General features: G+C 60.8%; 2 protein-coding genes and 1 non-coding gene across 3 annotated transcripts; 1 reads left to right on the top strand and 2 right to left on the bottom strand.

Annotated features, from left to right (window-relative positions):
• Window positions 1–298: 298 nt before the first annotated feature.
• BRMS1 (BRMS1 transcriptional repressor and anoikis regulator) lies at window positions 299–8166 on the bottom strand. The gene is made up of 11 exons (XM_065551075.1): window positions 7722–8166; window positions 6060–6205; window positions 5617–5707; window positions 5202–5329; window positions 4401–4480; window positions 3910–4006; window positions 3199–3291; window positions 2733–2797; window positions 1916–1955; window positions 1390–1522; window positions 299–827 (listed from the first exon to the last, which is right to left on the bottom strand). Exons 1-11 carry the CDS (start codon window positions 8120–8122, stop codon window positions 710–712), a joined length of 1392 nt encoding a protein of 463 aa, XP_065407147.1. The 5' UTR covers window positions 8123–8166; the 3' UTR covers window positions 299–709.
• A 1036-nt stretch (window positions 8167–9202) lies between these two features.
• On the bottom strand, window positions 9203–11640 carry B4GAT1 (beta-1,4-glucuronyltransferase 1). Its single transcript, XM_065551076.1, has 2 exons — window positions 10404–11640; window positions 9203–9544 (listed from the first exon to the last, which is right to left on the bottom strand). The coding sequence occupies exons 1-2, from the start codon at window positions 11484–11486 to the stop codon at window positions 9353–9355; spliced, it is 1275 nt and encodes a 424-aa protein (XP_065407148.1). The 5' UTR covers window positions 11487–11640; the 3' UTR covers window positions 9203–9352.
• A 335-nt stretch (window positions 11641–11975) lies between these two features.
• Window positions 11976–12057, top strand: TRNAS-GCU (transfer RNA serine (anticodon GCU)). Its single transcript has one exon. It is a non-coding gene; the product is annotated as a tRNA-Ser (tRNA).
• The last annotated feature ends 1387 nt before the right edge of the window (window positions 12058–13444 follow it).

Below are 13444 nucleotides of genomic sequence, written 5' to 3'. Positions count from 1 at the left end.
CCAGAATCAGAGCAGGTTGGAGGTAGGGATGCCCTGATGCTGTAGTGACCCCCCCCCCAAGGGGTTGTGGCCAGCTGTTCTGGAGGGGCTCAGAGACAAGGGACGGCGCACACAGCTGGGGAGGGGGGGGGGCTGCTGGCTTAGAGCTGGGAACCCTCTGTGCCCCAGCAAGGGGACACCCCACTCACCCCCCATCCCCAGCCCACCCTGGGGCTGGAACGGAGTTGGCGTCCCCCAGAAGAGAAAAGCCCCATGTCCCACTTCCCAGCATACACTGAAATGAATCAAAGGGCCAAGATTTGTATGTTTCACTTGGTTTTTAATGTGAACGCTTCCAGGGGTCTGGCCGAGGCCCAGGGCTTTTCCTGCTGAAGCCCCTGGAACCAGCACCCCTATTTCCCTGGGGGGCACAACAGCCCCAGGCACCGGGGTTTACGTGCAGCCCCCCAAGATTGCTACAAACACCAGAGTCCTAGCGAGGGAAGCGAGCGGTGAAGCCTCGTGCTGGCCTGTCTGCAGGGATCTGAGGCGGGAGCACTGGCCATGGGAATACCCCGCCAGGCAGGGCCCCAGAGTCCTCTCCATCTGAGTCCTAGTGCAAGGGGAGAGCAAATCCAGCCACTCGGTGCGCCGGGGAGGGTCCGTGGGCCATTGGTTTCCAGGAGGAGGCCTGTGCCGAGCCGCAGGGCTGAGCCACGAGAGGGCCCGCTCAGGCCTTGCGCACCGAGTACTTGCCCTTCTGCAGCTGCGAGACGTAGATTTTGGTCTTGGTGCCATCCTCCCGGCGCAGCCAGACCTCCCCAGTGCTGACAGCCGTGATCACTGCCCTGCGGGGGAGAGCAGGGGTCACAGTCAGTCCCCCCGCCCCGCCCTGGGACTGGATTGGAGCCAGCACTCCCTACGGGAAAGGCCCTGTATCCCATTCCCCGCCCCCTGAGCCAGCCAGACCCTGCCCTGGGGCTGGATTGGAGCCAGCACCCCCCATAGAGAGAACGGCCCCCTATCCAATTCTCTGTCCCCCTGAGCCAGCCAGTCCCCTGCCTTGGGGCTGGATCCGAGCTAGCACTCCCCATAGAGAGAACAGCCCCGATCCCATTCCCTGTCCCCCTGAGCCAGCCAGTCCCCTGCCTTGGGGCTGGATCCGAGCTAGCACCCCCCGTAGAGAGAACAGCCCCGATCCCATTCCCTGTCCCCCTGAGCCAGCCAGTCCCCTGCCTTGGGGCTGGATCCGAGCTAGCACCCCCCATAGAGAGAACAGCCCCGATCCCATTCCCTGTCCCCCTGAGCCAGCCAGTCCCCCGCATTGGGTCTGGATCAGAGCTAGCGCCTCCTCAAGGGAAAAGGCCCCGGGCCCCATTCCCTCCAGCCAGCCAGTCCATGGCCACTCACTGCGCGGGTGCCTCGTCCCCGACCTCCAGGATGACGCTCTGCCCTTTGCTGTAGATCTCACCCTCATAATGCAGCCGCCCGTCCTCGCAGCGGGCTGAGAACTGGGCGCCCGGCTTCTCCACCTTCACCAGCACTGGGGGGAGGGAGGTGATCAATGCTGGGGGGGCAGGCACAGCCCCACATACTGGGGGGTGAGGGGGGGGTCACCTGCCCGGAGGATGGGCCCTGCTAGCAGCTGCTGGACCAGGTTAGCTCGTGTCCTGGTTGAGGCACTGGGGGAGACCAGAAGTGGCAAGGGGGATCTGTGCAGGGTGGTGGAGGGCAGCAAGATGGCAGGCGAGGAGCCATGAAGGGGCAGGAGGGGCCCGACTGGGATTCAGGTCAGAGCCAGCACCCCTAGGTGGAAAGACCCTGCACCCCACTTCCTGAACACCTGAGCGAGCCACTTCTCTGCCCTGGAGCCAGACTGGAGCTGGTGCCCCTAGAGAGGAAATGCCCCATATCTTATCCCTTCCCCAACTCTTACCATCGGATTTTCTTTTCTGGGGCGACACGGCTGCTTTAGCCTGTAGGGAGAGACAAGACGATTAAAGGGGCTTACGCAGGGATCATGCTCCACCCCCTGCGGCTGCTCACAGAGCTATGCAGACCCCACCCATGCTGGTCCCCCAGGAAGGATGGCAGCATTAGCCTGTGAGACAGATGGGGAAACTGAGGCACAGGGTAAGGGACTCACTCAGCATCAGTGAACAGAACCAGGAAGTCCTGACTCCCAGTCCCCACTCTCCACCCAGAGCTGGGGATAGAACCCAGGAGTCTTGGTTCCCAGCCCCACCCTCCCCATCACTCTAACCCACTAGACCCCCCCCCCCCCACACTACGCTCCCAGAGCCAGGGACAGACCCCAGGAATCCTGGCTCCCAGCTCCTGGCCCAGCTAATGGTGACTTTTTAAAGGGCATATTAAGAATACATATGAAAATAATCCCATTTCCACATGTTTGATCCCAAACGGCAGAGCTAGGAAGGGGGACTATTATTCTGCAGAACAACTAAGGGTGTGTATGAGGGGTGGTTATTAAGGGACCTAGGCAGCCTGTGGGGCAGCCAGGGGACATGTGTGTGTGGGAAGGGCTTAAGGGACCCAAGCATTGTGTGAGGTGGCCAGGGGTGTGTGAGGGAGTGGGGGTTATTAAGGGACTCAGAGGTCCTGCAGTGTCGCGGAGGGATGTGCGGGGCGGGGGGATGGGGTTTCAGGGACTCAGGCATTGTGGGGGGTGGCAGGTGGTGTGCGAGGGAAAGGGGGTTATTAAGAGACCCAGGTGTCCTGTGGGTCAGCCTCACCTTTTTGATGGCCGTCCAGTCTTCCAGGATGTCGATGTCCCGCAGCATGTAGACGATGTAGGGGCGTGAGGGGCATGTTAAGGGCATGTAGCCATACGCAACCATGGTGATCATTTAGCCCCATTCCCTCCCACACCAACTTGGGGAGGGGGCAGCATCAGAATGGGGGGGGGGGGGGACAGTAGCAGCCAGCCAGGCAGGAGCCAACCGGATTCCCTGCCACAGGGCACCGCAGAGAGGGGAGCCCCTGGGTCAGACATCCCAGCCCCTCTTTTCCCCAACATCACCACTGGGACTGGAAGGGTCAGGGGCCAGGACTGATGGGACAGGTCTGTTCTGGGGGAGAAGATACCAGCATGGCCAGCCGGGGGATACCAGCAGAGTGTGTGTGGGGGCGGTGGGGGGGACACCAGCATGGTCCCTGCCCCATGCCCAGCAGAGGGAGGGAATACCAATGTAAGGATATCAGACACAAGCGGCGCTTTCTTCCTCTTGGCGGGCCGGAAGGGATCCCACTTCTTGAGGCTGTTCTTGGGGCGCAGCTTGTCGTCCCACCACTCTAACCCAGGAGGAAAGGACAAGGGTCAGAGGACAGTCCCTCCCACCGGGCTGGGGGAGGGGCCTGCTTGGCAGCAGCCCACTCTCCCCCTCCCCGCTGCCCCACAGGGATGCCTCTGGGGGGCAAAGGGGACTCAATCCTCTCTCTCCACTGGGGCTGCCAGTGCAGGGGAAGTTAGTGCCCTCTGGGGACAGGGATGAGCGGAGTGGTTTGTGCCAGGAGTGGGGGGGGGGGGGGGGCAGTGAGCCCAGTCCCTCGTGGGGCAGGATGAGACCCAGCAAACTCACCTCACACATGGAGCAAAGGAACAGCTAGAAAGTGGGAACAACACTAGGATACTGGGCAGGATGGACCCGTTGGTCTGATCCATGGGGTGCAGCGACCCTGGACACAGCTGCCTTTGTAATGGGGATGCAGGGGTGTGTGACTCTGGGGAATGGTGGGAGGGACCCTATGGGGGGCAGCAGCGGTGTGGCAGGGGGCATCAAACTGGGGATGATTGTGGGGGCACACTGAAGTGAGAGCAGGTTAGAGGCACTCTGGATGGCCAGGAGGCAGAGATACGTGGAGAACGGCAGTGGGAGAGGGGAGTTGGGGGAGGCCCTGGGGCTCACTGACCTGAGGTGATGTCGATGCTCTGCCGATCATCCTCCAGGCGCTGGATTCGCTCCAGCAGCTCGCTCTGCATGTTGTCGTAGAGCAGGAGCTTCTCACTCTGTGTGGACAGGATGGGGTCGGGGGCGCAGCCAGGATGGACCCACCCCCTTGGCACAGAGAACACTAGGGAGGCCCTGGAGGCGCAGCCAGACCCTATCCCACCCCCAGGCTGTGGGCTCCCAGCCTCCCACCCGGCTCGTTTGGTCCCATTCCTGGCCCTCCCGCAGTGCTCCCTGGGAATGCTGGGGGTGCAGAAGTCAGCCACAGGGCTCAGACAGGATGTGGCATCTGGAGCTGGGAAGTGGATGGAGGGTCTGCGGGAGCAGGGCAGTCCATGGGGCACCTCGGGGGGGCTTACGCAGGGGGCCCTGTGGGGCGTGGAGGGGTAGATGGGGGCCTGCAGGGGACCTCAGCAATGGGTAGGAGCAGAGGGAGGTCATGGGGGCCCTCACCTCCAGGTGCTGGCGTGCTCCCTGCAGCTCACACTCGTGCTTGTTCCTCACCACCTCCAGGCACAGCCCCTTGTAGATGCCTGCAAGAGGGGGGACCAGTGACCCCTGCCCATCCACCAGCCCCTCTGCCTCCATGCCCAGCCACAGCCCTGCGAGATGCCCACCCTGGCTAACCCCAAGCCTCCCAGGAGGCTCCCAGTCCAAGTCCCTGCCCTCCTACCACCACCAGTCCGGGCCCTGCCAGCCTCACTCCATCACTCCCACGACCCTGCGAAATTCCTGCCCTCTGGGCCCTGCCATCAACTCCCCTCTCTGGGCCCCACCCCTTCCTCCCACAGGTGGGCCTTGCCTCCACCTGCCTGAATCTCTCTACCCCTGAGTCCCCTCCCAGGGCTGCCTGCCAGCACCCTCCTCTGAATTCCTACCCCACCCCACAGGCCTGAGTCCTCCCCATGCCTCTCCTGAATCCCCTCCCCCCGCTTCCTCTCCCACAGGCTCCCCCACCCGCCATCCATCATCCCTTCTCCTGAACCCTTCCTTCCCCACACTGGATCTGGGCCCTGTCATTTCCCCTCCAAGCCCAACTGCCCCCAGCTCCTGAGCCTTCAACCCTTGCTGCTCCCTTAGAGCTGGTCACTGCCCTCTGAGGCCTGCCTGGACCATGACAGCCCAGGGGACATAGCCACTCTCCCCCCACACCCTGGTACTGAGCCCTGGCACCCCAACTCCTCAGCGGTGGGACCAATCCCCTGTGGGGCAGCAGGGGATACAGCTAACACATGGGCAGGGCCAGGAGCTCACCAGCCACCTCGATGCGGATCTTCATGTTGTTCTGCAGGACACCCAGGGGGTCGAGGTACTCGGCCGCCCGCCCTGACGCCACGTCCTCCAGCTTGGCCTTCACCTGGTTCAGCCGCTCCTTGAATAGCCTGCAGGGTGCACCAGCAGGGACTGAGCACAGCCCTGTCCACCCCACCCAGCCTGCACCCAGCCCCGCCCCACATTCCACCCAGCCCTGCCCAGCATGGTCCCGCTGTGCCCACCCACCCACCCCCCGCACAGCACAGGCCTGTCCAGCCCCATCCAGCCCACTGTGTCAGCCAGAACTGAGACAACAATCTCTGGGGTGGGGTGCAGGGACAGTTTGTCCCAGGATCCCTCGCCTGGCACTGAGATACAGGCACCTCAGGGATGGGGAAGCCAACAAGAGACTCACTTTTCCTTGAGCTCAGAAAACTGCTTCTCCAGGTCACACATCTCATCCAGGCACTCGCTGCGGCGCCGCTCACAATCCTCCTCGTCCATCTCTGTAGGGCACAGCACATGTATCTTCCAGCCCATGCTCACCCATGGGCATAGTGACACACACAGACCACCCGGGGAACTGAAGCACACAGAGTCAGGACACTCACCCAGGGGCACACATACAGCTGGGGATAATAGAACCCAGGAGTCCTGGTTCATCGGCCCATCCCCCTATAGCCCACTAGACCCCACTCGCCTTCCAGAACTGGGAACAGAACCCAGGAGTCTGGGGAGAGGACACCAACTTGGCTGGGCCATGGCTCTTACCCAGGAAGCACGGCCACCCCCCACCCCAGTACCGCTCTGTGATGAAGGGCCAAGCCCCACCCCAAATCCCCTTCCACACCCCAGTACCTGAGCTTTCTTCCTCTGATTCAGAAGGGCTGGCACTATGCTCCTCCTCGCTCTCCTCCTCTTCGCCATTCAGCTCAGGTGCCGAGTCCCCGTCCCCCTCCATCTCCTCCGCCTCCTTGGGCGCCGGATGCACCGGCATGGGCACTCTGGATGATCAATGGCAGGGATTATTGCCAGGTGACCTGGGAGGGTCCTACTTCACTGCACCCCCCACTGCCCTCCTCCATCATATGCAGAGCAAGGGGCCCTGGACAGGGACAGCTGCCCCCCAACCCATGGGACCCCCTGTGTGCCCAGAGCATGGGTCTGGAGGGGGCAGCTCCAACCTCCAAGCCCTGCCAATGTCCAAGCCCTGCCAAGACCCCAGCCCCAGGGCTACTTCAACTAGTGGACCCCAGTCTCCATAGCCCATTGAGCCCCAAGGCTTCCTATTGGCCAAGGAAGTAACTGCCTTCTCCACTGGGAACAACACTGAGACCTGACAACTTGTTCCACATGTGGGCCCTGAATACATATCACACGGGGCTGGATCAGAGCCAACGTCTCCTAGAGGAGACAGGCCCTGTGTCTTATTCTCCCTCTCCCCCACATCCTCCTGCCACGGGGCCAGACCAGAGCCAACGACTCCCTGTTCTCACTGCATTGTGATGTGCAGCCACCTTGGGGGAAGCCCCACAAAGCCACCCACTCGCTCTGTCAGGGAGCGAGGTGCTATCAGCTGGTAGCTGCTATTGCAATGGTGTCGTGACATGTGATGTGACTGCAGAGATGGGTGCTAGCCTCAGCGGAGTCAGCATGGCGACCCCGGCGTTCTGCTGCCATGAGCCTGGAGCTCCCTCCTCGCCAACACAGCGGGTCCCAATCCAGGCCCATGGGGCACCGGAGCTAGCAGGGAGCAGGACTCTAAGGCTGGGAATACAGGCAGAGACAGTAACAGAACCCAGGAGTCCTGGCTCCCAGCCCCCTGCTCACTCTGTAACCATAGTCTGACCCAGCTCCCTGCTGGCTTTATTGGTGCATGTGCAATGCTCTTCCCCCCACCCCTTGATGGGAATGAAATATCTCATCTTCTGCTCACTCGAGAGCACTGAGGAACATACCAATACTATAACTTCCCCCTCCAGTTGACATTGTCTGCTCTATTTCCGTGTTGGGGAAGGTACCACTGACCCCCCCTCCCAGCAGGAGGGCACAATTCACAAACACACACACACACCCCCCGAGATGTCTTGGTCTCTCCCAGTTCCTTTGAATTTGCTTTGGAAGGTGCCATTCAGGTTCCCATGATGGGGGATAGCAGGATATACGGCACCCTTTCCCAGGCTACAATGGTCTGCACCCCCAGTGCGTTTCAAACGGGGAATGGATCACTGAGCACCCACAATACGAGGGCCGCAACCCTCCCCTTTGAGTTGCAATGGTCTGGGCCGGCCGCCACTGTAAGTTCTCCCCCTGGGGTTGCAATGAGCCGGCCTGCCCTCCCTTGAACTCAATGGGGATGGAACCAACAAGCTCCAGAAGCAGGGGAGACAGCGAATTCCCCCCTTGGGCTGCTCTGCTCTAGCTCAGCTTCCATTGATCTCAGCTGGGAATGCACCACCCAGCACCCCATGGAGGGAGGCTGCGACGAATCCATCTCCCGCTGCTCTGAGCCCCACGTACCTCGGGGAGCCCAGGCCGGCGGCCTCCCTCCCGTAAGCGCTTCGCTTCTCCGTACCCGGAAGCTCCACACCTACTGGCTCCGCCCCATCCTCTGCCAGCCAATCAGGGAGACCAATTAACCAGAGCGCCGTTGCCTCTATAGTTCCCAGCTGCCCACTGCGCTGAGCCTTATGGGATAGTGGAGGATGGGGCATGTTCCCATGGCAACAAAAGGAGGCCCACAGCCTAGCGTGAGGTGAGCGACATTCACCCAAAGTTGGGCTAAGGGGAATCCCCTGAACTGGTGTTGCTATGGCACCTGCTTGTGACACATCACCATGGCACCCAGTCAGGTTGTTGCCATGGTACCATGGGACCTGCTGACACCTGGACAATGTCATCACAACCTGGTGCAGCGCCATTGCTGCATTGCCAGAGCACCAGTCATGGCATTGCCATAACACTTGGCACCCAGTCCCAGCGCAGCCTTAGCACAGTACCTTTGGCCCCTTGCCATGGTGCCCAACTGCAATGTTGTCATGGCACCCATGGGACTGCCCCCATCACCCAAGTACCTGGAGAGAAGCCAGAGCTGTGTGGCTCTCAGCTCCTCTCGCCCCATCCTGAGCACTGGCAGGAGGGTCCCTGCTTTGGCACACTGAGGAGTCAGCACCACCTACCAGTGCTATATCTAGTAAGCCAAGCTCTGTGCGGGATAGATAAGTTCCAGCCACTGCCCCCAGCACCACAGAAAGGACTCACGGCAGGACACAGCCATGAGGAGACGCCCCTGGCCTCCACAGTACTTTATTGTTCTAACCCAAGGTTCGCACTCAGGGGGACTGAATGCCAGGCCATTTCCTACAGTGGGGTAAGAGCACTCTGCCAGTCCCATCCAAGCAGCATTGAGCATCTTCATAAATTAAGCCTCATGCCCCCTGCCCTCAGGAGGTAGGTCACTGCGTTAATTCCCATTTTACAAAGGGGAAAAATGAGGTGCAGAAAGGGGAGGGGACTTGGTGGAGGGCAAATAGAATCAGTGACAAAACTGGGAACAGAACCCAGGAGTCCCGAATTTCAGCCCCTCATTCTTTAACCCTTAGACTCTCCTCTCTGAGCTAGGGAAAGATCCCACAAGTCCTGACTCCCCACCCCCTTCTCTAATCCCTATACTAGCTTCCACCCCATAACCACCTACAAAAAGGGAGAGGGGGCTGCTGAGTCCAGAACAGCCTCTTTCTCCCTGCTCAAGGAGGGAAAGAATCATAACAAGGGAGCTGCGGAGGGAGGAAACAGCTGTCCTCTGCCCAGACAGGCAATAGGCTGGGGGGAGGTCCTCTGTTCTGACAGCCTGCTGTTCAATAGGAAAGTGGGGGAGGAGAATGCTGAAGTATTTTGAGGGATGGGGATACAGGACTCCATGGCCCCAGCAACAGGTTGGGGCAGGTGAAGGATCCAGTGTGATGTGGCTGGAAAGATTCCCCCCAACTATAAACCTCTGTCCGATGTGGAGATTAATGACTCAATGGAAAGGAGGGGGCATTCCAAGCCCAGATTGGGCAGGGCCCCCCAAAAACACTGACACCAAAGCTACAGATGAAGGGTCATGGGGAAGGCAGGGCTGAGGAGCTGTGCCGGAGACGGCAGGACCATCAGCACCGGCGTGGTGAGCCAGGATACTTCAGCTTCAGCTCCTGCTTGAACTGGCGGAAGAGCATCTTGTTGCGCTGATTCTCGGCATCCTTCTGTGCATGGAACTCACTCGGCACCTTGAAGCCCTTGTGCACCAGGAAAGCATTGTTCAGCACTGAGAAACTGTATCCGGCCACATGGAGCTCACATGCCTGCGAAAGGGGACAGGAGAGCTGTGAAGGAGACCAGGGTAACCCCCACCAGACTCCAAAGTGTCCCACACTCTGTTACATTGAGGGCTGAAAAGCAGCCACCTCTAGAGTGGAGTGTGGGGGCTGTTTATACAGGAATCCCTCATCCAGTGCTAAGATGCAACCACTTCTGCGGTGCAGGGGCTATGCAGCCGCCTCCGGGGTGGGGCATTAGAGCTGTTTTATACAGGGATCCCTCACCCGGTGCTCAGATGCAGTGTAGGATGTGGGGGCTATTTCACAGCTTCACAGAACACTACAGTTCAGGATAGGAAGTGGAAATTCTCCACTGGATGGAAGCTGTAGGAAAAGTGACAAATGGTCACTAGTGAGCACAAGGGGCCAAGGCCCATTTTACATCTCATTGGACAGATGCCACTTCAGGGTGTACAACACCCCCTGGTGCAGCCCTGGGTATTGGAAACAGCACTGACTGCAAGGTGAGAGTGCCTCTTACTGAACCCCCCACCTGCTCTCTGCAGCACAACGTCCCCTACATCGTGTTGTCTCTCCCCACTAGCCACCAAGTACTCTTGAGCTAGGCCTGGATCAGGGCCAGAGCCCCCTTGCAGGGAAGGAAATATGCACTCCTCACACCCTGCCCATGTGTCTCATGGGGCCATGTTCGGGTGCCCTCTATGAGGCTCAGTGAGCATGGCCTGAGGTGCCCAGTGATCAGGAGAGCACCCGGCTGAGACTTCCCAGACTTGTTTCACCCCCGGGTCAGAGACACCCTGCTCCATCTCTTGGGGTGGCTGGGCGTATATCTGGGGCTGGCTCCCATGGCACAAATGCCTCCCCATGCCGGTGAGGCAGGTACCTGGCTGATGCGGTTGAACCCATACTGCTTGAATCTTTCATCATAGGGTGGCACAGAGTTGGCACTGATGTAGAAGGGCTCCCAGGGGTCCCTCCACTCCACGGTGTAGGCAATATTCAGGGAACTGCCCGGAGGCAGGTTCAGCCAGCGTGAGTAGTTGGTGGGGGCCTGGCAGCGTGGGCAGAGCTCCTCGTAGAACGGCCGGATCTCCCCCACCTGATACAGCTGCAGCAGCTCAGCCTTGGCACCTGGGAGGCGCCGGGTGTGCCGGATCTCAAAGGCGGGCACCACGAAGACGCCTGGTGGCCCCTCAGCACCCAAGGTTGCAGTTAGTGCCAGGAAGGCCTCACGCAGCCCCTCGCTGGGCAGCATGTCCACGTCCAGCACGAGCGTGTAGTGCCCAGTGGCTGCCCCCCGTGCCACATTGCGCAGCAGGTTGTTGGGGTACGAAGCGTTGGCACCCAGGGCATAGTTACGCCGGCCCGCCCCAGCCCGTGCCAGCTTGGCGAAGACATCCCCACAGGCCTTGAGCCGGGCAAACTCCGCCCGGTCCTCTAACTCGGGGAAGGCGGCCAGGTCCCCCGAGTGGCACACCAGGTGGGCACTCACCAGCTGTCGCACTGGCCCGCACAGCGCCCCCAAGGCGTAGAGCATCAGCGTGGCCAGCCGCACCTCGGCGGGGCCCGGCGCAAAAAGCGCCACGGAGACCGGACCCTGCCAGCGCCCCACCAGCTCCTGCAGCTGGTGCAGGTTGCTCAGGCTGGTGTGGGTGGCGAGCACCAGGTCGGGCGCCCGCCCCGCCCGCTCCGGGGGCCCCAGCATGTCCGTGTAGATCCGGTACTGGCCGCTGGCATCCAGCCGCCCGCCGCTGGCCAGGGCGCGCTTCAGCTGCTCCTTCTGCTGCTCGCTGGGCCGGCCGGGCGCCTCGCCCCGGCGCCCCCCGAACAGCTCCGAGTAGCGGGAGCGCTGCTGGCGGCCGTGGAGCCCCGAGAGCAGGGACAGGTAGAGCAGCTGCAGCAGGGCCACCAGCGCCAGCGCCCACAGCAGCGCCTTGAAGAAGGAGCATCTGGCGGGGCCCTGCATGCCGGCCGCGGCCGGGGCTCCCCGCTCAGGCCCGGCGCGCTGCGCCCATGCTCGCCAGGGGGGACCGGCGCAGGCAGCGGGCGGCTGCAGCTCCCAGCCCTTCCATGCAGCCGGCCGGGGGCCGGGAATGGAGGCGCCCGTCGCTGCGGCAGCGCGCCACCTGCCCTAGGGAGGAGCCACTGCAGGCCGACTCGCCACCGCGCCCCGCCCGCCAGGGACAGGGGGGCGCAGGGGGGGTGTCGGGAGGTGGTTTTCTGACCATTGCCCGGGACGGGCTCATGCGCCCCTGGCTGCATCCGGGGTCCCGCTCGGATGGGGCAAGGGGGGACAGGAAGCGGGGGCTGTCCGGGCAAGGGGGTGTGTGCAAAAGGCAGCGCAGGGGGAATCAACCCTCCCTACACACAGACCCTCCCCGTCCTGTGCACTCTTGCCCTCGCGCACACACACTCAGGGGTATGGTTGGGATGGCAGATTAAGCCCAACATGAGAGACGAGGTGGCCGAGTGGTTAAGGCGATGGACTGCTAATCCATTGTGCTCTGCACGCGTGGGTTCGAATCCCACCCTCGTCGCTCCCTTTTTGGGAAGAAGAGGAGGGTTAGCAGTGCATTATTTTCTGGACTGGTTCTGGAAGAAAGGGATTGGGGGTGTTCGCAGCCTTAAGGGTATGAGAGCAGCGTCTGCTGTTCAACTTGTCTCATTCTCCTCCTTTCATGCAATAAAGTCTCCTCTCAGCCCCTGGGGTTAACGCTGGCAGGGAGAGGTGTGTGCAGTAAAATCCCCCCTCAGTATCAGGGGGCCCAACGGGTGGGTGAAATGACACATTGGAACCCCGATAACCCACAGTAGATTGAATGGGGGGGTGTCTATTGGGTGGTGGGCTGGGAACTGTATTATACTCCCCAATACATTGCCCTAGGAATATGAAAGCAAGCTAGCTATTCGTGGGGGGCAACAACCCCCGCTTAGATGAAGGCAGATGGCAGGGGATCTGTCACTCACTGGAGGGGCCAATGGGAGACCCCTGGATGGGATGGGTGTGCCTCTGGATGGTGGGGGGGGGTAGAAATCCCCACTTGGGACTCATTTTCCAGAGGGGGTTGCATCACATGGATGAAAGGATCAGCCTGGGGGAAGGGAGCCCCCAAGAGCCGGAGGAGTCGGTTTTGGATAGGAAAGCTGGGATTTGGGGCTGTCGTTAATGTGGCACTGAATGACTAGTGTCCAAGCCCCTGAACCACAGCACAGCACCCACATGTCAGCTGTGTGCTTCAGTCCCCTTGAAGTGGAGGCAATTTAAGCATAATTGGGCCTCAATGTGTCCTCCCCCTTGACAGATGTGGAAACTGAGGCAGATTGCTGGGGAGGAACTCACCTAAACAATCAGTGGCCGAATAGGGACTGGAACCCAGTGAGTCCTGGCTCTCAGCCCCTCTGCTCTAACCACTAGCCCCCACTCTGCTCCAAGATCTGGGAACAGAAGTCAGGAATCTATTTTCCATGCCAGAGTTTGTGGTTATGTTGAGTACCGCATGCTGGGGGGCACATCCCTCCCATGGACTCCCTCTGAAGCACCTGGCATTGGCCACTGTTGGCAGACAGGATACTGGGCTAGATGGACCATTGGTCTGACCCAGTGTGGCCGTTCTTATGTGATGCTTTGCTTCAGGCAGTGCCATCATAGAACTACACCATTCCCCATCACCACCACCAGTCCCCTCTCAATTCATCACAGATCCTGGAGAGGGGCCAGACCAGCAGCCCCAGCGTGGGATATCCCCTCTTCCCTGCAGGAACCCCATCTGAGGGAAGAAAGTGGGGGCTTGGGGTCTGTTGAGGGGTATGGGTCTGGCATGAGCCCCAGTGCTGCAAGGAACAGGGCTGAGACCCAACAGACTCATTCTCCCAACAGGGTGGGCTGGATGAAACGCTCAGATTGTCTGGGAAGCTGATGCAGGG

Source organism: Chrysemys picta, chromosome 7, assembly GCF_011386835.1.
Source record: "Chrysemys picta bellii isolate R12L10 chromosome 7, ASM1138683v2, whole genome shotgun sequence".
In the NCBI taxonomy this organism is placed as follows: Eukaryota; Metazoa; Chordata; order Testudines; family Emydidae; genus Chrysemys; species Chrysemys picta.
This window is presented reverse-complemented; position numbering and strand designations above follow the sequence as displayed.

Excerpts from the sequence above, each read along its gene's own strand:
- BRMS1 (XM_065551075.1), bottom strand. The coding sequence starts at position 8,122 with ATGGCGCTGCACCAGGTTGTGATGACATTGTCCAGGTGTCAGCAGGTC. Across the intron at positions 4,481-5,201 it reads GATCCGCATCGAGGTGGCTG|GCATCTACAAGGGGCTGTGC; the intron begins GTGAGCTCCTGG and ends CCCCTCTTGCAG. Across the intron at positions 828-1,389 it reads GGGGACGAGGCACCCGCGCA|GGCAGTGATCACGGCTGTCA; the intron begins GTGAGTGGCCAT and ends TCTCCCCCGCAG.
- B4GAT1 (XM_065551076.1), bottom strand. The coding sequence starts at position 11,486 with ATGCAGGGCCCCGCCAGATGCTCCTTCTTCAAGGCGCTGCTGTGGGCG. Across the intron at positions 9,545-10,403 it reads GGTTCAACCGCATCAGCCAG|GCATGTGAGCTCCATGTGGC; the intron begins GTACCTGCCTCA and ends CCCCTTTCGCAG.